The sequence below is a fragment of the Phalacrocorax aristotelis genome, chromosome W (assembly GCF_949628215.1).
Source record: "Phalacrocorax aristotelis chromosome W, bGulAri2.1, whole genome shotgun sequence".
Lineage (NCBI taxonomy): Eukaryota > Metazoa > Chordata > Aves > Suliformes > Phalacrocoracidae > Phalacrocorax > Phalacrocorax aristotelis.
The window spans coordinates 29572461-29592185 of record NC_134310.1 but is presented as its reverse complement, the minus strand read 5'-3'; the positions used below and the strand labels follow the sequence as shown (position 1 = coordinate 29592185).

The following is a 19725-nucleotide window of genomic DNA, read 5'->3' as shown; positions in this document are numbered from 1 at the left end:
GGGCACGGTGCAGTCCTCCGACGTGACGTCGCCACCATGACCCTGACCCCCCCGCCCCGTTGCCATGGCGCCCGCAGTCCGTGTCGCCGCGGTTACGCATGGGGAAGGACAGATGCCCCGAGAGCTGACGTCACCGCCTAGGTGGGGGAGGAAAGGACGCTCCGCCGCGGGGGCGTGCCCCGAACCGTCCAATAGAAAGAGATAGAGGGAGGAGCCATCAGCGGAGCTGACGCTCTGATTGGCTAGAGCGTCTGTGTTTTGACGGCTGAAAGGAAGCATCCGGTGGGCGAGTGGGGTTCGCTGATTGGCTGCCGCGTTGCCTAACAGGGCAGCGCATGCGCAGAGCGGGGTGGGGCGGGCTGACCGGGAGGGAGGTGGTGAGGCGGCCCCGCGGTCTGTCTCGCGCTCACGCAGGGTAACTTCCCCTCCCCACAACACCAGGGTCCTGATGGGGGGCGTCCGGGGGCCTCCCGCCGGGACCGGGACGGGGGGAGAGGGCGGCCCGGCCCCGCGGGGTGGGACTCGGGGCGGGAAGGGACGGCCCGGCCCGGCCCCTCGGCGGGGAGGGGGGAGCGGCGGGAACCCCACCCCTCCACGGGCTGGGGTCACCTGGAGCGCCCCCCGCTGGGGCACCGGGCCCTCTCCTCACGGCGGGGTCGGGGGGCGGGGACCGGGGGGTTTCGGAGCCTCGTCGTTCTCCCCGCGGGGCGGCAGCGGCGGGCTCTGTGTCCTGCCCCGGGGCCCGCGGGCCTTGGGGCGCCGGTAATGTCGTCTGTCCCTCTCGTCCGGCGGCAGGGCCGCGTTCCGGCGCGCTGAGGCGACCCGGGGCCGCGGCTTTGTGCGTGCGGGAGGCTTTCCTTGTTCTTCGCGGGTCTTTCTCAAAGCCCCTCACTGCTCAGGAGGCACGTGAGGGCTCTGCAGCCGGTTCGCTCAGGTTGTAGTTGTAAACTACACCTAAAAACTGGCACGGCCTGGCGTCGGTGGCGGGATGTCCCGAGCGGCCTCCGTCATCGGGAGTCGGTGGTAGGGGGCTGCAGGGTGTGCAGCCCCGCAGCAGCAGGTTTTTAGTTATTTGTGACAGTATTTTCTGTATTTACATGTTCAATAAGACCTTATGTTGCGCAGCTGTAGAAAGATACCCTGTTAGAACTTCATTTTTGAGAATGCATGCAAACTAATATTAGTCCAGTGATCTCCAAGGTAAAACGATACATAACTGTAACAATATGTGTTCTAAGTTCCATATGCCTTAAAAAAACAGGAAGACAAAAGCAGCCCAAGTGTTGGGTAACTGTTTTGTTCACTTTTTCTTCAGAGCACGCTGGAATTTTCCTACGTGAAGCGCAGTCATGGCAGATCAAGAGTACATCCTTTGCATGTGGAAGAAGCGATTATGGCCAGCAAAGGTAAAGGAGACGTACAAATGTGGAAGGGTTTGCGGGTGTAACTTGGAATGGATGAAGCGGAGCAGTAAGAGCTCCAAGTAAAGACTTTAAAAAAGAGCTAATCTGTAGAGATCCTACTACCGCAAGCAGATGCGGTGGAACATCAGCCTGTCCTGTGATGTTCGTGTTAAAAAATGTTTTGGTGTCAGATGTGTCCTGTAGACTTGGTCAAGGATTTTAAACGTGTGTTTTTCTCTTGAATGTAGGTTTTGTCCAAAACCAGAGTGGCTAGGAAAACATCCCTTACTGATGCAAAGGAGACTTTTAAAGTTGAAATACTTGGCTTGAAAGAACAGTTAAGTGCCCTCGTTACTGTCGCGCGTTTGCACTCAGACAAAAGATATCCCTTTACCTGAAGATACCTGTGAAATGAGATCACTGATTCACCAAAGGATTGGGTGGCTGACCCGGACCCTGTTGTCTTTTCAGGGTTGGCCCCGTACATCCGCACGCAGAGTGCTCAGGCGTTCCTCCGTGTTTTGCTTTGTTTTTTTTCCTTAACTTGTGCTGACAAGTACGGGTTTGGGGGGGAAAAAAATATTGCAGGTTTATTGCCGGGTGAAAGCGGGGTCGCGGCGTTAGTAATGCTGAACGCTGTGATGTTTTCAGTCAGCTTTGTTGCGTTTTCAGGATTTGTGTGAACCGCGCGGATGCTGTACCGCTGGAGGAGGAACATATAGAAAACATCGCTTCTACCTTAGGTGAGGAGATAAACGTTTGCTGCCGTGTATGCCTCTGAATGTAGAATATGCTGAAAAACTCAGCATGGTGGATGGCAGTTAGACATTCCGCTTTGGTGTTTATTGAGGGGGGTTTTGCGTTTCTTTTCCCCTCTTTCCATTCTGTCCGTAAAGTTTGAAAATAGACTAAACGTGATCACGGCGACTTTTGCTCCTCCCCCGTGCGCTGTGTTGGAAGGAACGGTGAAGGAGCTTGTGTGTACCTACATCAAAACAAGGCGTTGGAAGCTTGTGCTTTGTGTGTTCCTGCATGTTTTGCCTTAAGAATCACAGATGATTTAAGTGTTAAGTTGCCTCTGAAACAAAAAAATACCCTGTAAATAAAATTTCTGATATCTCATAATCAGAGAAAGCTTATTGCATTTGTTGTGTATCCTTTCTCATCAGATGAAAATCATGATTCGAGCAAGGTCGTGGAAGAACTGAAATATCGCTGTTCTCTTAAAATCGCCCTGGATATTTTGAAGCAAAACTCCTCGCCCAGACAAGAACCACCTTCGGAAGAGGGACCAAGTACTCAGTTATCCCAGGGGAGCAGCACAGGATCGCTCTCCTCTACCCCCTTGCGTCGATGCCGGTCGCTCTGTCACTCGAAAGAAAAGCTGGAGCCTGAGATTTCCAAGAAGAAAAGAGAACAAAAAAATAACCCCAGCCGGAAGACGGACACAAAAAAACAAGCCCAGAAAGGTTCTTTCCTTTTGGAGGAGAGCGCTAAAGCACATGGAAGTGGAACAGGCCCTTCCAAATGCGGTGCAGGGGACCTGCGTGATGCACCAAACCCAGGTGGTCAAAACTGCAAATCACCAGAACCGAAACCGCTACCGAGACAGAAAAAAACCAAGCCCGGGTCGTTGACAAAGTCCAAACCAGGAAGTAAAGTCTCCCTTAAGGCCAAGGAAGAGAAAAGTAAGCAAGGAAGTAGAAGGCCAGGGGGTGCAGGATCACCCGTACCATGTAGGAGTGACTCCCCCGAGGACCAAGCGCTGCCCCTTGCGGAGGAGGGGGCTCCTCTGCCCGTCCCCCCCAGGTCTGACGCAGCGGTGCCTCTCAGAAGGGTGAACGTCAGGAGTCAACCCGGGAGGACATTACTGGATTCCTCATGTAAAAGTGCCTCGGAAGCCTTGGAAGAAAGCATCAGCAGTGAGAGCGAAAGTCTAGCAAAGCAATTAGGTGGAAGAAAAAAGCCAGCGAGCCTAAAGCGGGTTAATGGGGAGCAAGAGATCGGTGCGGCCCCGTCCTCCTACAGAAAAAGGGAATGCGGGAATTACCCCGAATCTTCATCTGGGCCCTTTAACCATGGGATGCTTTCTGATAGCTTCCCTGCCCAGCCTCAAGAGGAGGAAGATAAGAATACTTCACACGTGGCTATGAATAAAATAAAGCAGTTCCAGCTGCCTGACTTTGAGGATGATGAAGGTGGGCATATCTTGCGGGGGAGGGCAAACCATCCCGTTTGGTTGTTGGGCGCTATTGCTTGTCCTGGAACGCCGCCGTGCTTTTGTGAATGTGGTTCCTGAGTTGCTGATCTTAATTCCCTTTGGTTTAAGTTTTGGAGAAGCAAAAAAGGCAATCGCTTTACCACTGACTGAACGCTGGTGTGGCTTTTGGGTTGTCTGGAGTTGTTTAGGGTTTTGCATTGAAAAACTGTACTTTGCAGTAATTCTTACCCTTCACCAGAGGACTTGATAAATTCACACTTAGGTTTTCTTCTTCACTGCAGCTAGTGTTGAGATGAAACGCCGTTATACGAAGGAACAGGCTGGTACAGGGTCCCAAAACCAGCCTGTTCTTGTCCCTTTCCCTTTTTCATCGTGTATTCAGATTATTTTACCTACCTAAAAAATCGCTATTTTACCTTTCCCTGGGCAGAGGATTGAGAGTGTGTGTGGTGTGGCGGTGACTCTCGCTGCTGCGGGGTCGCTCCCACAGCTGCGTGTTCACCCGGGCTGAAGCCGACACTTTTTTAATCACTGTTGCACGCTTACAAACGCCGGTGCTTGCTGCTCTTGGCAGGGCTGGAATTCGCTGACCCGACTTCAGAGAGAGTTTCCTCGGAGAGTCTCTCTCGCCTCTCGGCTCTGGCAGATGAAGAGGAGGAAGATGAAGAACTTCCTAGTATTTTATTACATCAAGGTGAGAGATCGGTGTATGTATATGAGACTTCTTCACCCAAGAGGTTGGTGTGCCCTTCTAGGGTGTGTGTGCTTCTGGTCCGCTGGCAGGCCTCGGTGATGAAACCTGACCTTTCTAGAAAGCGAATCCAGCTTTGCTCAAGCTTGGAATAAAATCCATTTCTCGGATGCCCCAGAAAGGCTTTTTGAAACAGAATGAAATGCAGATCACTGGGGGACTGGGCGAGGGCCTAGGACTGAACTCTCCGTGTGTTCAGAGCTGCCCGTGCTGCGTTTTGGGGGCGTGGGGGGATGCCTCGTCACCTTAGCTGAAACCTGTAAAAGTTTCAGTGAAAGAAAAAGTAAAAGAAGTGGAACTCCTGAAAGGAGGCTGTGAGAGAGGGCGAGCTGACTCTCTTCTCTTGGGTTTGGTGTTTTTTTTTTTTTTAAAGAAAAATTACTTTTATTTTTCATCACAGAACCGCAGTCGATTGAAGAAGGGAATTTGGTCTGGTGCAAATTGAGAAGGTATCCGTATTGGCCAGCAGTGGTAAGAACAACTCGCTGCCTTCTCAGAGTGATAGCGCGAGGGGTCTGATAAAGAGCAGCTTCCCGAGTTCTGGGGCGTCTTTTCCCCTTCTTGGCTCGTGTAGAGCTGGAAGTGTTAAAGATCTTCCGGTAGAAGCGTTCAAAGATAGCAGAAGTAAATTGACGTATGACAAAAGCACATTAAAAAGAATATATACGGAAACGTGGTTGATTCTGTTGGAGGGTTCCTGCTGAGCCTTGGTGTCTTGTATCGCGGCTTAGGGTGGCTGTACCCAGCTAACGAAAGAGGGTGGGTCCTTGTGCTCTAACAAAAACGCTCCGTTGGGGTAACTTGCTACTCTTGCCGCTTTAAACTTAACTTGTGTAGCTTTCTTGAAGGGTGGGCTGTACTAGATAATATTGATGGAAAACGTTGAGGGTCTCTGTGGTTTGGATGCTGATGAGACTCGTCCTTTCAACAGGTGAAGAGCATAAGGCAGAAGCACAAAAAGGCATGTGTGCTGTTAATAGAAAGGAATGTAAATGACAAGAGAAAAGGGTAAATGTTGTGGATTCTGATCGCGTTCTGAACTCTGGGTTTCTTCTAGGCAGTTTCCTGTCCTCTCTCCCCGGGGCAGGGCAATTACGCTGTCCGTTAAAACTAAGGTTGACCTCGGAGGGAGGGACCGTGTGAGGTGAGGGTTTGCGGGTGCGGGCTACGTGCTCTATCGTGACCCACGGGCCCTCGTGCTGACGCCGACACTTGTGTGAGGAATCAGAAAAGGGCTGGGGACCCAGCCGGTGTTTTTTACGTGTCGTGCCCAAACTTCCTGGAAACACAGGCCTGCCTTTAGTTTTATTTTAAAACCAGGTACTTCTCGTTTGTTAAAAGATTCCATAGGTTTAACTTACTATGAAAACCAAAACTAGTAAAGCCCGCATTCCTGAACTCCTTATGAAAGCGAATTTTCAGGGAGGTGTAGGATTGCAGTAAATAAACAGAGGTGCAACTCAGCCGCCTCTTCTCCCTAACTGTGTTTCTTTGTTTCATCAAGCTTCTCGATAGCCCTTAAGAATCTGAAGCACTTTGATTGTGAAGAAAGGCAGGACCTCATAGTAAGTACCGGCAGTAGCGGGTAACCGCGAGGGTGCACGTGTGTTGGGAGAAGTGCCGTGGCTCTCACGGCGGGTATCTGGCCCTGCGGGAGGAGCGCGGCGCAGCCGGCTGGTCTGGGTTTGCTCACGGTTCCCTGTTCTCCCTCGCTCTATTCAACAAAGTAATTTAAACATAACTCGAGCTGCACAAAAAGAATAATACGGGAATGGGATCCCCCGCTCTCCATGGCGTGAGGCTGTTGCTGAGAACCCACGTGTTGTGGAAGGCCGGCGGGTGCTTGGGGCTCTCGCTGCGTTTTCACTTGTGGGTTTTCGATGTACAACAAAGCGCTCTCGCGCTGCGTGACAGCGATGGCAGATGCCAAATTTCAGGAGAATGCAGAAAACTGCAAGTAAACTTTGTTTCGTTATCGTTGGCTGTTTCTGTTACCCGGGTGTTAGCGGCCGAGACCTGGAAGCTTCAGCTGGCTGCTCTTCTTCGGACTGAAATGGCTCTTGTTTTGTAGGAACAAGCCAAAGAAGATTATCGCCAGGAAATCGAGTGGTGTATTCGATTGATTTCTGACTATCGGATTAGAATAGGTAAGCAGATGAGTTGGACGATGTCGTTCGTCCCTTCTGACGTACATCAGAAACAAGGCAACGCCAGAACTGTCAGCTTTGTTTCATAGGCTTAATTGAACTGATAAATAACCCTGTTTTGGGCTTTTTAGGCTGCCGTTCTTTTACGGGATCCTTCCTGGAATATTTTGCTGCTGATATCAGTGAGTGAATTCATTATCTTTTGTGTTCTTCTCTCCGTGGGTAAGTTTAGCTCTAATGTCGCCACGCGGGTGTGGAATCAGGCTTCAGACCGGGGTGGGGGGACCGTTACAGTTACACACCATTACCACGCCCTCCAAGGTTTTTTTTTTGTCCCACAACAGAAGTTAAATATTGATCGTTAATGACCATCAGGTAACTGGTTACTGCATGTTGGAGAGGGCTCACTTCAGAGCTCCCACCAGAGTTTTAAATCCCTAATCTTTTGGGTTTTTAAGGCAAAATTAAGATTGTGGTGGTGGTGGGTTTTTACCCTCTTTGGTAGGGGAGGAAGAAAAACTTCTCTCTTATCAAGAAAGCCCCTTATTTTATAGTTGTGTATGTCTAAGTGAGAAAACCCCTCGTTTTGTATATGTAAGTATGAGCGATTGTGGCTTTTCCTTCAGGCTACCCAGTTAGAAGGGAAAGCTGCCAAGGCTTCGCCCAGATGAGCTTTCCAGATGTGGCCAAGGAGGATGATGAAGACTCTCCATTAGAAACCTCACTTCAGAAGCCCTCCAGGAAACTCCTTCCTGACAGAACAAGAGCCGCTAGAGATAAAGCGAATAAAAAGATAGTGGAGTTCATAGTGAAGACCAAGGGGGCCGAAGAGCATCTTTTGGCTATTCTGAAAAGCAGAAAACAATCCCGCTGGCTGAAGGAGTTCCTCAACTCGAGTCAGTACGTGACCTGCATTGAAACATATCTGGAGGATGAAGAACAACTGGACCTCGTGGTGAACTACTTGAAGGAAGTCTATCATGAAATAGACACTAAAAATCTGCAGCAAATAAACGGAGATGGAGTGAAATTTATATCGGATGTCCTTTTGCCTGAAGTAAGTAAATGTGAAACAGCGAGAAAAGCACAAGGTAAAGTAAGTAAGTGACAGTGGTGTTGGGTGACTGGAGCTTCTGCCCTGCGGAGCGCTCCCGGGAGCTGCGCCGGCGCGCTCGGCCGGCCTGCCGCCGCCCTGCACCCCCTGCAGCCTAGGGGGCATGAAGCCGCTTCGCTTCTGTGCGAGTCTTCAGCAAGGAATATAAAACCAGGGCAGGAGGCTCCTGAGCCGCCTTCGTGGGCCGCTCATCAGCCAGCAGCTGTGTTTACGTTCCGTGTCGGAGGAAATAAATAGGGCCCTGGCAGCGGTGGCGCGTGCTCCCCGCCGGTGCCGCGGGTGTCGGTGGGCCGGCAGGGCTGGGGTGAGGTGGGAGATGGGAGCAGAGTCCTAAACACGGAGTTTTAAGCCGTTGGCGCAGAATGGAGCGTGATGTTTTTAAAGGCAGAACGATCGCTTTCTGGTTTATTTTGATTAGGTCTGAAACTCTTTAAAGCTTTGGGTTTGGTTTTTGGGGTTTATTTTTAACTTGGCAAGGCCTCTCTGGGTTCTTTGGTGTGTCGGGGACGGGTGGTTTGCTTTTACAGCGGTGCTTTTAGATACTTACTGTTCTCCAGAACTTTCCTGGGAGAACACAAGTAACTTCTGTAGAAACAAAGCTCCTTAATCTGGTTATAAAAACGCTCCCCTGGGAACGTTAAAGGACGGGTTGGAATCCTTGGTGTAAGAACTTGAGGCGCGCAACGAGCGGTTTCCGCCGTTCCCTACGTGACTGAGGAACCTTGTTCCAAAAACGTGCCCGTCTGCTGAGGCAGCTCCAAATCGCTGGTTGTAACTTTTTGTTTCACGAGTATAAATGAACTAAATACTTTCGCAGGCCATCATTTATGCGATTTCTGCTGTGGATGACATCGATTACAAGAAGGCTGAAGAGAAATACATAAAAGGACCATCTGTGAGCAAAAGGTATCCTTTTAGTTCCAGAATTCTCTGAATTTTTCTTTCTAGTTTACTGTTTGTACGGAGAGATGTGAGGGCAGGAGAGCGCAGTTCCTCCCTTCTGCGGGGCAAGCTTCCTCCTCGTCTAAGTAACAAAATGATTAAATGTGGGGAGCGTTCCCGCTGAGTTGCAGTAACGCACTGCAAACTCTATAACACGTTGAGATGACTTTTACTACAGAACTTGGGCGTTTTTCTTTTCAGGGAAAGAGAAATATTTGATGAAGAAATTCTGGAAAGGAAGAAGTGGAAGGCCAATGGAAGACCAAACTAGCACCTGCAGGCGGCGGCTGAGCAGTGGAACCAACCCCCCCCAGGTTATCCTGACACTGAGCGTGTCATGAAGCAGTGATGTGTATAAAATGTCTGATTCTCGCTTTGTAAAATCATGTCTGTATCTGCAACAGATGTAGTCGTTCTAACGCCGCGCTACTGTCAGATATCCTTGTATCTTCAGTCCCTGCAGACTGCAGGTGGTTTGCAGAGCTCCTGGGTATAACACTATGTTTTGTGTGAATTTCCTTGGCCAAAGACCTGACACAGGAAGAGCCGTTGTCCTCGGAAGAACGTGTGCTGGTAAATGATGTGGCTGCGTATTGCCTGATGGCTCCGCAGTGCACGCAGGTTCCCCGTCTGAAAACGCTTCCAGCGGGTCGACTGCGCTTGCTTGACGGGTCTCTCAAAGGGTGGGAAGCAAAAATCTGTTACGGAACGATGCGACGTGAATGACAAAGGCATTGGTTTTGCGGATGGGATAACTGTCACATTCGGTGGGGAAGGAATCCAGTGTTTGCTTAATCTAAACTCCGTTCACTTTTCCAGTTAAAAGTAAAACCGTTCTGAGTGCTGTGACGTCAGGAACGCTTCCCATCGCCTTTGTCTGATTGAAATATCCCGTTTGATTGTGCGTAGGTCCCTCTCCCAGCTTTTGCTGAATGCGTAGCAGATTGCAAACTGCCTTTGGGAGACTCACAGCGTTACCCATATCGTTATTATTGAATAGTTAACGGCCCTGTGATGACTATTTTTCTGTATTGTAAAGACAGCGTGTTCTACTCACCCAGTAGAAACCAGCGTGATCTGAAATTAAGACGTTTAAACTGGGATACAGATCTGTGCTCTGGCTGTAGTGACCGTCTGAATATATTTTAACTACACTTTTAATTATTCTGTACTCTATATTGAGGCTCCACATGCATTTGGAATCCTTATTCTCGTTACCCGAGGGCCACCACAACCACCTCAACCAGGCCTGTGACAGGTATTTAACTGCCCTGTTCTTTATTTTTCACCGAAACCCGGGAGAAGGGAGGATGCCTTTTCCGCGAGGGTATGAAAACGTGAGGCCGAGCGGGTGCCCTTGGCTCCAGAGCCGCGAGCGGTGCTTGCCGAGGGAGCTGTCTTCGGTCACCTGCCGCTGCTTCGGGCTGCAGAAGGCTCCGGCGCGAGGCCCCGGGTGCCGCCGCGGGCGCCCTTCCCGTGGTGGCGTGTCCTCGGGCTCCCTCTCCTCTAAAACGGAAACACTTGGAAACCTCCACATCTCCTCAAAACGGCTTTTGAGCCAGATGTTAGAGGTTACTTGCAGTACGTGTCGCACCTGGAGACCAAATTCAGCCTCGCCGCGTACAGAATTACGTGGTCTTAATTAAAGTTGGATGGCGTCAATCACCAAAGGCTTGGCGTTAGTTTTGTTTGAATGTGCTCATTTATTAAGCTGCGGGCCTTGGTGCGCCCAGGCGGCCGTTTCCTCCTGTTTCAATCAGGTGGACATTATTTTTCTCTATCAGATAAAACCGGAGTGTCATATTTGGTCGCTCCGTTTCACGTTGTTAAAGGGAGGGGTGAGTACAAGAAAGCAAACTGATGGTTTTCTGGTCTCGTGCTTTAGTTAAAACAGGTATTTGCGAGCTTGTCCAACTTCAGTCGATGCACCAGCATCCGCCTGTGCTGCTGTTTCTCTCTAGGGTATTAAAAACGAGATTGCAGCAGCATTCGGGGAGGGGGTGATGCCGTCACCGGCGGCCGCGGGGTGCTGGTTTTGGGGGATTAACAAGGAATGAGGCAGCTTTTGCAGCCCGAGACGGGAAAAGGAGGAGCTGCCGAAACCCGGGATCGAACCAGGGACCTTTAGATCTTCAGTCTAACGCTCTCCCAACTGAGCTATTTCGGCTGCGCGGAAGCCGCTTGCCCCCCCCCATCCCGTGACACCCCCCCCCCCCCCCGGTGGGGCCGGCCCGGCGGGGGGGGGGAGGGGAGCACTGGGGGGCGGCGGGGCCGTGGGGACACGCGGGGCGCGGGGGGAGGCGCGGGGCGGCCGGTGCCCGCAGCGATCTCGCTGCCCACAGCGGCGGGCGCGGCGGCGGCGGCGGCAGCGCGGTCTCTGTGGCGCAATCGGTTAGCGCGTTCGGCTGTTAACCGAAAGGTTGGTGGTTCGAGCCCACCCAGGGACGGGCCCGTTCGTTTTCCTGCGCGGCCCCGCGGCACCGGGGGGTCTCCCGCCCCCCACCACCGCCGCCTTTTGCCGCGGGCCGGGGCAGGGTCCGGCGGGTGCCCGCGGAACCCCCCCGCGGCGGCCCGCGTTCCCCGCCGGCGCGCTGTAGGCGGCGCACCGGGGCCGCGCCGGGCCCCTTCAGCGGGTGCACCGCGCCCAGAGGTTGCCTGAAGGGCTGCGGGCGAGATGGCGGCGCTGGGCTGTGAGCGGGGCCGGGGCCGGGCTCAGCCCTTTGCGGAGGGACTGAGCTGGGGAGGAAGCCTGAGGGAGGACGGGGCCGGGCCGGGGGCTCCGGGGCCCCAGGGGAGGCCGGGGGCTCCGGGGGAGGACGGGGCCGGGCCGGGGGCTCCGGGGCCCCAGGGGAGGACGGGGTCTCCGGGGGAGGACGGGGCCGGGCCAGGGGCTCCGGGGCGCGGCAGGGACCGCAGCTCTCCCCGGGGTGACTCTTGCCTGCCGGGCTGGGGGCCCCCGGGGGCCGTGGGGTGTCCCTGTCCCTTCCGGGGCGGGGGTCCCGCGCTGGGCTCTGTCCCGGGTCTCCGGCCGGCGCTGAGCTCTCCGTGCTCTCGTTGCAGGTCTTCGCCTCCCTGGGCGCGGCGTGCTGGCCTGGCGGTGAGGGCCGGGGGGTGCTGGGGGTCCCTGCGGGGGGCAGCTGGGGCGAGGGCACCCCTGAGCCCCGCAGCTGAACGGCGGCTTCCCCCGTGCTGGGGGGCCCCGACGAGCTGGGCTGGGGGGTCGGGGTGGGTGGGAGAGTTGGGTGGTCGCTGGGGTTTCTCTTCTCCAGCTGGGTTTGACCAGGGCACTTGCGTTCTCTGTTTCTGGGGCTGCTCTGCTCCCCGCGGGGAGAGCAGGGCTGGGGGCTCCTGCGGGGCCGAGGCCGGGGGGCAGCGTGGGGGCTGCACGACCACATCAGGCGGAGGTGTGATGGCATTTCTTCTTCCCAGGCCCGGTGCCGTGACGTCCGTTCCCACGCAGCTGCTCCATCAGACGCCGGTGGCTGACCACGCTGACAGGTAACGGCGGGGCGCTTCCTCAGCTGTGTCCTTCCTCCCTTGGGTGGGGGATCCCAAGGGGTGCAGGGGAAGAAACCTTCTGTTTGCTGCAGCTGTGTCTGCATATGCGCGACAGTCTTTTCCTCGCTTCACTTCTTAAAAGCCAGGATTAACTGGCAGGTGGTGTCAGTCTGCGGGCCCTGGAGGTGCCAGGCACCCTCTGTAGTTTGGGGACAGCGAACGGAGGGGCTCTGCCTAAGCAATGAACTCCATGCATTTCCCCACAGCGTGGGGGGGAAAAGCCCCTGTTATGGTCACGGTCTCCAGGGGTTGCAGAGGGTGTGAGGTTGTCCGTAAGCAACGTGCCACAGATTCCTTATGGGATCGCAGCTCCTCGAGGTTAATGATTGTGTTCTGCAGTTACGCTAAATAATTGGAGACTGATACTACTGCGCCGTTTGTCTTCAGCTCTGTCCAAGTCCCGCAAAAGAGCTCGGCTGTTGTCCAGAAAAAATCTTACGTCCCTGCTAGCAAGGGCGAGTATATTGTCACCAAACTCGATGACCTGATCAACTGGGCGCGAAGGGTGAGTGGCTGAAATTGTCGTGCTCGCTAAGGAGAAATGGTATCGAATGCTTTGAGGTGCTGGAGGGAAATGGATTTGAGCCATCTCCTCCTCAGGATAAAAATAGGTTCGAAAATCTCCACAGGGAAATAGCCAAGTTTCTCGGCCAGAGGTTGGCAGTTGGGGGGCTGTGTGGGAGTGGGAGAGAGACGCTTGATGTGAGGGTGGCGCAAAGCAGCACCGAAGCAGGAACAAGCGAAAGGCGCTTTCTGGTTTTACGTAGCGCTTGCGATGAGCAGCCGCCCTGTGCTGCGGCGAAGGTCGCACAAGTGGCGCTGCCCCGATCCGGTGCGCTCTGGCTTGGCTGAGTTTTGCCTTCTCCGGTCACCGCTGCCCCTGCGCGGGGCTTGAGCTGGCCGCTTCAGCGGTGTGAGATGCAAAGGGGAGCGTCGACGGCTTTGAGCGCGTTCAGCATCTCTGAGGCTGCAAACGCAGCTACGCGTCTTTCCCCGGAGCTGGGGGTTTTGCTCTCCTGCGTGGTGGCAAACACCGTTTTCGTTTGTGATGCTCTGACTAAACTGTCTTGAAACTTTTCTTGTGCTGTTTCCTTTTCTGTCTGATCAACTCTTATTATCTGAGTCACCCGCGAGGGTCTCAGCTCCCACTCTCCGTGTTCTTACCCATAACCCGCGTCCCTCCCGCTGCAGAGCTCCTTATGGCCGATGACGTTCGGCCTGGCGTGCTGCGCCGTGGAGATGATGCACATGGCGGCTCCTCGCTACGACATGGACCGCTTCGGGGTGGTGTTTCGAGCCAGTCCCCGGCAAGCTGATGTCATGATTGTGGCTGGCACCCTGACAAACAAAATGGCTCCGGCTCTTCGGAAGGTACGGGCTGCGGCAGGTGCCTCGTGCACAGCTGCGTGCGCTGGGCGTGCATGGAAAGCCGTATGAAATGTCTGTGTTCTGCAGGTCTACGACCAGATGCCGGAGCCTCGCTATGTTGTCTCCATGGGGAGGTAAGTGCTGGGACCTCCTTATCGCCTTACGCTGCTCGGGAGAAATCTGGTGTCTCTGCTTGAGGGTGATCTCATCAGTGCTTATAAATATCTGAAGGGAGGGTGTCAGGAGGATGGGGCCGGGCTCTTTTCAGCGGTGCCCAACGCCAGGCCAAGGGGCAACGGGCACAAGCTGGAACACGGGAATCTCCACTTAAATATGAGGCAAAACCCCTTCCCTGTGCGGGTGCCAGAGCAGGGGCCCAGGCTGCCCAGAGAGGCTGTGGGGTCCCTTCCCTGGAGACATTCGCACCCCGCCTGGACGCGGCCCTGTGCCCCTGCTCTGGGGGTGCCTGCTCGAGCAGGGGTGGGATGGGATCATCTCCACAGGCACCTTCCAACCCCCACCAGTCTGTGATCCTGTGAGTGGGGAGAGGAAGGGAGGGGAACCCATTTCTTGTTTGTATTTTCAACCCTTTAAATTATATAAAGAGGCCTTGTTACAAGCGAGACATAAAGACCCTTTGATTAGGGTGAGGAGGGTGATGGATGTCAAGTCACTGTCCACTGCAAAGTCTTCCCAGTGAAAGATTCTGGGGTTTTTGCAGCTCTCAGAGCCTGGGGACTTGTGTATGTCCAGAATCTCAGAATTTGCATTTAGAGGAAAGCTTTCAAAATGCTTCTGCTGTGCAGCGTGAAATCAGAGCTCTGTGGAGCTCCGGCGTGGTAGAACCGCCACCTTGTTCACCTCATGGTGCTGCTGGGGCTGAGAGCGGCCATTTCTCCAGGGCCTGGAGGGGACAGAACGAGCTCTGGAAACGCTCTGCGCAGGTGTGGCAGAATAAGAAAGGTTTTGCGGTAGGGAGGAAGGACCCTCTGAACATCTGCTTTGCGAGAGTGATGAAAACAGTTCGGTTTGGTTTGATTCAGCTTGAAGTGTGGCAGCCTGGGAGTGCAGCCTCCGCCTTCCAGCCGGGGCTTGTGAAGAGGCTGAACAGCCACGGCGTAAACCTTTGGCATCCGCTCCGTGCCTTGCAGTGAAATCTGTCCGCGGCTCCTGGCCTGGCAGCACTCGGGCGCCGGGTTCTTGTTCTCCTTTGCCTCTGGTTCATGTTTCCCGGGGGCTGCTGAGCTGTGTTTAACGAGGCGCTGAAACCCGCCCGTCTCTTGCAGCTGTGCCAACGGCGGGGGTTACTACCACTACTCCTACTCGGTGGTGAGGGGCTGCGACCGCATCGTGCCGGTGGACATCTATGTGCCAGGTAGGACAGGCGGCCTCCGCGTGCCGCGGCGCTAACCCCAACAGGGGTGAAGTTAATTTTGTGCCGTTCGGGCGGTGCTCGGTGTAGTTTTTTTAAAAGATTTTCCTGTTTCAAACTGCGTCGCTAAAGCTGCAGATGCCTCGGTCGGATCTGCCCCGGGTTGCCGGTGAGCAAGTGGAGTTCTGGTGATGTTACTCGCCAGTAACTGCCGTGTGAAGTGTGGGCTCTGGTTCAGTCAGCCACGTGCTCTCCCGTGAGATACCGCCTTGCTTAAAAGCAAAAGCGTTTCTACGTTTTTATAAAGACCTTTTTGAAAAACACCATCACTTTTAGTTTCTTTAAGCTAAAGAAGGCCTCTTGCTTTTACGAGCTCTGCAGCCTGGGACGTGCACAAAGCCAGAGGGAAATCACAGCCTGCTTCGGGGTAAAGCCGTGGCTTGTTGGTTCTCCTGGCTACGTTTCAGTGCAGCGAGCAGCCCCGCGGGCTTCCTTTCTCTCTCTCAGGTTGCCCGCCTACTGCTGAAGCTTTGCTGTATGGAATCCTGCAGCTTCAGAAGAAAATCAAACGGGAGAAGAAGATTCAGATCTGGTACAGGAAATAACCTCTTATTTATGGCCTGCCCACTTACTGCCCACCTGGGGCACCTGCTTGCATTCGTACGCACAATAAACCTGGATTCTCACGAGCCTTCCAATAAAACTCTACCTGGTTAAGATGCTCTCCTGTCTTTCACATGTCACTCTTACCTGAAGTGTTTTAACCCATTTAAAAACGGAATTAAAAAGCAGGAGTTGAATTTGATAACGTTCAGTGTGGTGTTTTCTGGCCTGCGTAGCCTGTGAGGGCAGGAGAAGATTGGAAGTTACCTATCGTGGCATAAATGCCTCGCCAGAAACCTGGGACTTGCTCTTTGGCTTTTTTAGGAGGTTTTGAGACCGAGGCACATCCACGTGAACCCTGAGGTCTCCCTGAGCGCGTCTCTGACCCACCGCCTGCTTTTTGCTTACAATTCCTAGGAAGGATCTAATAAATACTTTGTACCCCTGTGCACAGCAGCCGGAAATTAACTATATTTCTGTAATGTAAGTAAAATATTGATGCTTAAAATCAGAATATGACTAATAAAAACCAGGAGCCTGGTGCTGTGTTCCCCTGGCAGCCCGGGACGAGGAACAGTCGCTGTAGAATTAACACGCGCTTCTGAAAGACAAACAAATTGCTCTGAAACAGCAGTTGTGGATTTCATTCCCTTTTTTTAATGGATTTTATCCCTTCTGGGTAGAGAGAGGAAACGTCATTTACACGCTATTGGACTGCAAGGAGGTGGTTGGGATCGGGACTTGCTGCAGTGGGCTTTAGCCAACAGTGTCGGGAAACTTCACTGGGGAGCTGCTGCAGGAGCAGCCGAAATGCCTCCGACTTCCCCATTTCTCCTGCCTGGTTTAGTTTATTTGGCTCGAAAGCCACCCCATGATTTCTAGAAATGATTCAGTTTTTAGAGGAAACGTCTGGCCCGTGAACCCTTTGGCTAAAGGCTCCGAGCTGTGCTCTTGAATTGCAGCTTAACTGAGGTGTTTGGAGAAGAGGGCGAGGCTTGAGTGGGAACCGGCCTCTGGTCAAGCGCAGGGTGGGACCCTCCTCCGCAGAGCCCAGAAGACCCCTCCGGGGCAGGGGCCTCCATCCCCTCGCCGACATCCCCGGTGGGGCAGGGAGTCCCGAGTCCTTTGTCCAGGTCTCCTGGAGCCCCCAGACTTCCATCCCAAGCCTCCAGCCATCTTCCGCCTCCAGATAAATCAGCTTTGATCTTCCGTCCTTAGCATCAAAGGAGATAAGAGCTTTTCTCCTCCTCCCAGTGCACATAACCAGCCTCTCCTTGTCAGTGTTTGCTTCCTGCGGCTTCGGGGCAGCCCCGAGGGACGGTGCCAGGCTGGCGGCGCCCTCAGTGCTTAACGATGGTGGGTGTGATCATCTTGTGGAAGGAGTAGTACCTGCAGTCCTTGGGGGGGACCAGCTCCATCACCGTGGTGCTGATGTTCTCCTCCTTGAAGCCGGCCTCCACCAGGTGCCCTATCTGGGTCTCCTGCGAGAGAGGAGGGGCGGGAAGGAGTGGCCATGGTTTGAGCTGCTTGACACGAGCGGAGCCTGGGCCTGTGGGGGCATGGGACAGTGCAAGCAAGCAGGCGCTGGGAGCCCTGTTGTGGGCAAAAACCCCCCGACCTTCCCTCAGACGTTCCCTGCTGAGCCCCAGCTGCTGCGGGTGAGTTAAACGGCCACGGAGTGTTGTGGCGTGTGCTGCTCCACAGCCGCGGCGAGCGCCCGGGGATGCAGGAGGCGCACGGGCTGATGGGGCAGCTTTGGGGACCCCAGTGTGGGCTCGGGGTGCCAGGCCCTCCCCAGCCTGGGGAACGACACTCACCTCAAACATCTTCTCGATGTCGGTGTACCTGGTCTTCAGCAGCTCCCCCCAGGAGGTCAGGTTGCAGTAGGTGAGGACCCCGCCCGGCTGCAGCAAGCGGAAGGCATGGTCCTGCAACAGGAATCGAGGGGGGCCTGGCTCAGCACCCAGCACGCCGCCCTCGCCTTGCACAGCACCCCTCGCTCAGCACCCAGCCCCCGCCTCACCCCCCTCCGAGCCCTCACATCTCCCCGCAGAGCTGGACGTGGCCGCAGCCCTCCGCCCCCTCCTGCTGCCCCCCTCCGCCAGCCGTGACCGCGGGCACCTGAAGCACTGCGATGCCACCGTCGTGCTGGGGACGTCACGGGGACGTTGGGGTTTTCCAGAGAGCGCTGAGGCCTGGGCGGCAGGGAGGGTGCAGGGACGACGGGGGCTGCAGACCAACACCCAGCTCCTCCTCTGACTCCTGAGCTCCAAAATTCTCCTCTCTGCACTGTGTGTCCCCCATCTCCCCCAAACCCCCCGAGCCGGGAGCTCTGGCCCCCCACAAAGAGCAGTGGGAGGTGTGGGTGCCGTGGGGCCGGGGTGCGGGTGCTGCACCCTGCCTCGTTACCTTGATGAAGGCGAACTGATGCGTGTGCCAGGTCTCCTCCGACAGCGGGTAGGTGTCATACAGGATCCCTGCCCGGGAACATGGGAGAACAACCGTTAGCCAGGAGGGACCACCGAGGCACCGTCGGGGCTCATGTGCTGGGGGGAAAATCCCCCTTCACGGCCTGTTACTATTTTTTCCTCTTTAAATATGCACCTCGTGTTTCTGACCCCCGGACGGCAGCGACGTGCTGCTCCCCAGGACATGGTGCCGCTCCCCGTGGACACCAGCTGCAGCCCATCCCCGCCACCGTGGGAAGGAGCGGGGCTGGGTGCCCGCCCGCACCCTGAGCCCTGCCACGGGGACCCCCACCCCGCCGCCCCCTCCCCGGTCCCGCCGGGCTCAGCCGCGCGGTGCCTCACCCCTGAAGTGCCCGTCCGGCAGCGTCGGCACCACCTCCTCCCACAGCCCCTTCAGAGGCACGACCTGCGGGTGGGATGGCAGAGCGGTGAGCCCCGGCGGCCCGTGCCCACCGGCACCGCGCAGCGGCACGGCCCGCCCCGCACCTTGCGCGGCTGCGTCCTGGCCCACTCCTCCAGCCGCTGGAAAACTCCCTCGTTGCACTCGATGATCCAATGCTCCTCGATGTCAAACTCCTCCACCTTGGTGGCGGCGATGGCCATGCCGAAGCCCACCTCCAGCACGCGGCCTCCTGGGGACGAGAGGGGGGCTGGGGGGGGGCTGGTGCAAGCCCAGCAAACGCAGAGCCCTGGTTTCCCTCTGTCCTGCACCCCACCCCAGTCCCAAATGCTGCCCCACTCTTTCCCCGGATGAGGCTTTTTTTGGGAAAGCGCAGTGCTGCCTGCACGGGGTGAGAAGCCGGGAGCAGCCCCGTGCCCCGACACCCGCTGCCACCCCAGCTGCACCCCGCATTGGTCCTTTGCCCCCCCTTGAACCCCCGCCCGGGCAGCTGCAGTGAGAACAAGTGACCGCTCACAGTGGCGCTGTCGAAACCCTCCACCGGCGTGCGGGGAACGCAGCCTGAAAGCGGCAGGTCCCAGCCGGGCTGTGCTCGGCCCCCACCCGCGGCTGCAGCCCCCTCCCCGCAGCCCCAGCCCCTCGTGGGAATGTGTCACCCTGACACGAGAGCACAAGTGCCACCGCGCCCACAGTCGCTGCGTGGGGAGCACCAGCAGCGAGCGGGGTGCATGCAGTGGTGTCCCCCGGCAGCAATGTGCCCCCCACATTGTTCGCTCAGGGGAAAGCTGCCCCCTCCCCACGCCCGAGCTGCACCCCACGGCATGCCCCTGAGCCTGCGGCACCCCTATTACCCCTCGATGCAGCCACGGCCGCCAGCGAGTGCATGTAGGGGGTCTCCCAGCGCTCCATCACCGGCTTCCCCAGGATCTCCAGGTGGGTGTCCGGTACATCGTAGCCGGCCGCTGCCTTCCGCCAGGCCGCCCTGCAATCCTCGCCCTCCACAAAGATCGGCGGCCGGGCGCTCATGGCTGTGCCGCTGCTTTGGGAGGAAAGTCCATCGGTGCTGGGGGAGGGAGAGGGCTGCCCGGCTCTTGGCCGGCTTTAAATAGCCAGGACTGGAGAAATGCTGAGTGTGCACGGCAGGCTGGGGCCCTTCTGGGTGAAAGAGATCCCTTATCGGAGCTGGGGGGCCCTGCGGGGCAGGCAGGGGCTGGGCAGGAGCAATCGGGGCCCCTCGTGGGAGCGGGGCTGCACTGGGGTGGCTGGGGAGTGCGGGGGACGGGGGGCCCGCTATAGGGCGGTTGGTGGAACCGTGCACCGTGCTTGTGCGTGGCCGGAGCGGGAGCGACCAGCAGCACGGCGTGGCGGAGCTGGGCTG

General features: G+C 55.9%; 3 protein-coding genes and 2 non-coding genes across 7 annotated transcripts; 3 read left to right on the top strand and 2 right to left on the bottom strand.

The window, feature by feature from the left end:
• The first annotated feature begins 325 nt into the window (after positions 1 to 325).
• Positions 326 to 10248, top strand: PWWP3A (PWWP domain containing 3A, DNA repair factor). 3 transcript variants are annotated; one of them, XM_075077299.1, is made up of 14 exons: positions 326 to 415; positions 1316 to 1406; positions 1652 to 1740; positions 2076 to 2146; positions 2573 to 3601; positions 4199 to 4318; positions 4776 to 4846; positions 5307 to 5383; positions 5880 to 5940; positions 6447 to 6522; positions 6654 to 6704; positions 7149 to 7579; positions 8454 to 8542; positions 8780 to 10248. In XM_075077299.1, exons 2-14 carry the CDS (start codon positions 1350 to 1352, stop codon positions 8847 to 8849), a joined length of 2292 nt encoding a protein of 763 aa, XP_074933400.1. In that variant the 5' UTR covers positions 326 to 415; positions 1316 to 1349; the 3' UTR covers positions 8850 to 10248. The 3 variants fall into 3 exon arrangements, with proteins under 3 accessions (XP_074933400.1, XP_074933403.1, XP_074933402.1); XM_075077302.1 differs by lacking the exon at positions 326 to 415 and adding an exon at positions 658 to 1200; XM_075077301.1 differs by lacking the exon at positions 326 to 415 and adding an exon at positions 672 to 934.
• Positions 10249 to 10672: 424 nt separating this feature from the next.
• TRNAF-GAA (transfer RNA phenylalanine (anticodon GAA)) lies at positions 10673 to 10745 on the bottom strand. The gene has a single exon. It is a non-coding gene; the product is annotated as a tRNA-Phe (tRNA).
• Positions 10746 to 10951: 206 nt separating this feature from the next.
• TRNAN-GUU (transfer RNA asparagine (anticodon GUU)) lies at positions 10952 to 11025 on the top strand. Its single transcript has one exon. It is a non-coding gene; the product is annotated as a tRNA-Asn (tRNA).
• Positions 11026 to 11161: 136 nt separating this feature from the next.
• On the top strand, positions 11162 to 15593 carry NDUFS7 (NADH:ubiquinone oxidoreductase core subunit S7). Its single transcript, XM_075077357.1, has 8 exons — positions 11162 to 11268; positions 11639 to 11675; positions 12008 to 12076; positions 12524 to 12641; positions 13328 to 13507; positions 13592 to 13638; positions 14791 to 14879; positions 15384 to 15593. Exons 1-8 carry the CDS (start codon positions 11253 to 11255, stop codon positions 15479 to 15481), a joined length of 654 nt encoding a protein of 217 aa, XP_074933458.1. The 5' UTR covers positions 11162 to 11252; the 3' UTR covers positions 15482 to 15593.
• A 520-nt stretch (positions 15594 to 16113) lies between these two features.
• On the bottom strand, positions 16114 to 19497 carry GAMT (guanidinoacetate N-methyltransferase). Its single transcript, XM_075077356.1, has 6 exons — positions 19199 to 19497; positions 18434 to 18579; positions 18290 to 18353; positions 17889 to 17956; positions 17297 to 17407; positions 16114 to 16960 (listed from the first exon to the last, which is right to left on the bottom strand). Exons 1-6 carry the CDS (start codon positions 19371 to 19373, stop codon positions 16820 to 16822), a joined length of 705 nt encoding a protein of 234 aa, XP_074933457.1. The 5' UTR covers positions 19374 to 19497; the 3' UTR covers positions 16114 to 16819.
• Between the last annotated feature and the right edge of the window lie 228 nt (positions 19498 to 19725).

What these genes read in the sequence shown, in the direction of transcription:
- PWWP3A (XM_075077299.1), top strand. Translation starts at nt 1,350, where the DNA reads ATGGCAGATCAAGAGTACATCCTTTGCATGTGGAAGAAGCGATTATGG. An exon ending in AAGAAAGGCAGGACCTCATA is followed by an intron (nt 5,941 to 6,446) that starts GTAAGTACCGGC and finishes CTTGTTTTGTAG; the next exon opens with GAACAAGCCAAAGAAGATTA. An exon ending in TGACTATCGGATTAGAATAG is followed by an intron (nt 6,523 to 6,653) that starts GTAAGCAGATGA and finishes TGGGCTTTTTAG; the next exon opens with GCTGCCGTTCTTTTACGGGA.
- NDUFS7 (XM_075077357.1), top strand. An exon ending in CGCGGCGTGCTGGCCTGGCG is followed by an intron (nt 11,676 to 12,007) that starts GTGAGGGCCGGG and finishes TCTTCTTCCCAG; the next exon opens with GCCCGGTGCCGTGACGTCCG. An exon ending in TATGTTGTCTCCATGGGGAG is followed by an intron (nt 13,639 to 14,790) that starts GTAAGTGCTGGG and finishes CGTCTCTTGCAG; the next exon opens with CTGTGCCAACGGCGGGGGTT.
- GAMT (XM_075077356.1), bottom strand. Translation starts at nt 19,373, where the DNA reads ATGAGCGCCCGGCCGCCGATCTTTGTGGAGGGCGAGGATTGCAGGGCG. An exon ending in GCCGGACGGGCACTTCAGGG is followed by an intron (nt 17,957 to 18,289) that starts GTGAGGCACCGC and finishes GTTCCCGGGCAG; the next exon opens with GGATCCTGTATGACACCTAC. An exon ending in ACATCGAGAAGATGTTTGAG is followed by an intron (nt 16,961 to 17,296) that starts GTGAGTGTCGTT and finishes CCTCTCTCGCAG; the next exon opens with GAGACCCAGATAGGGCACCT.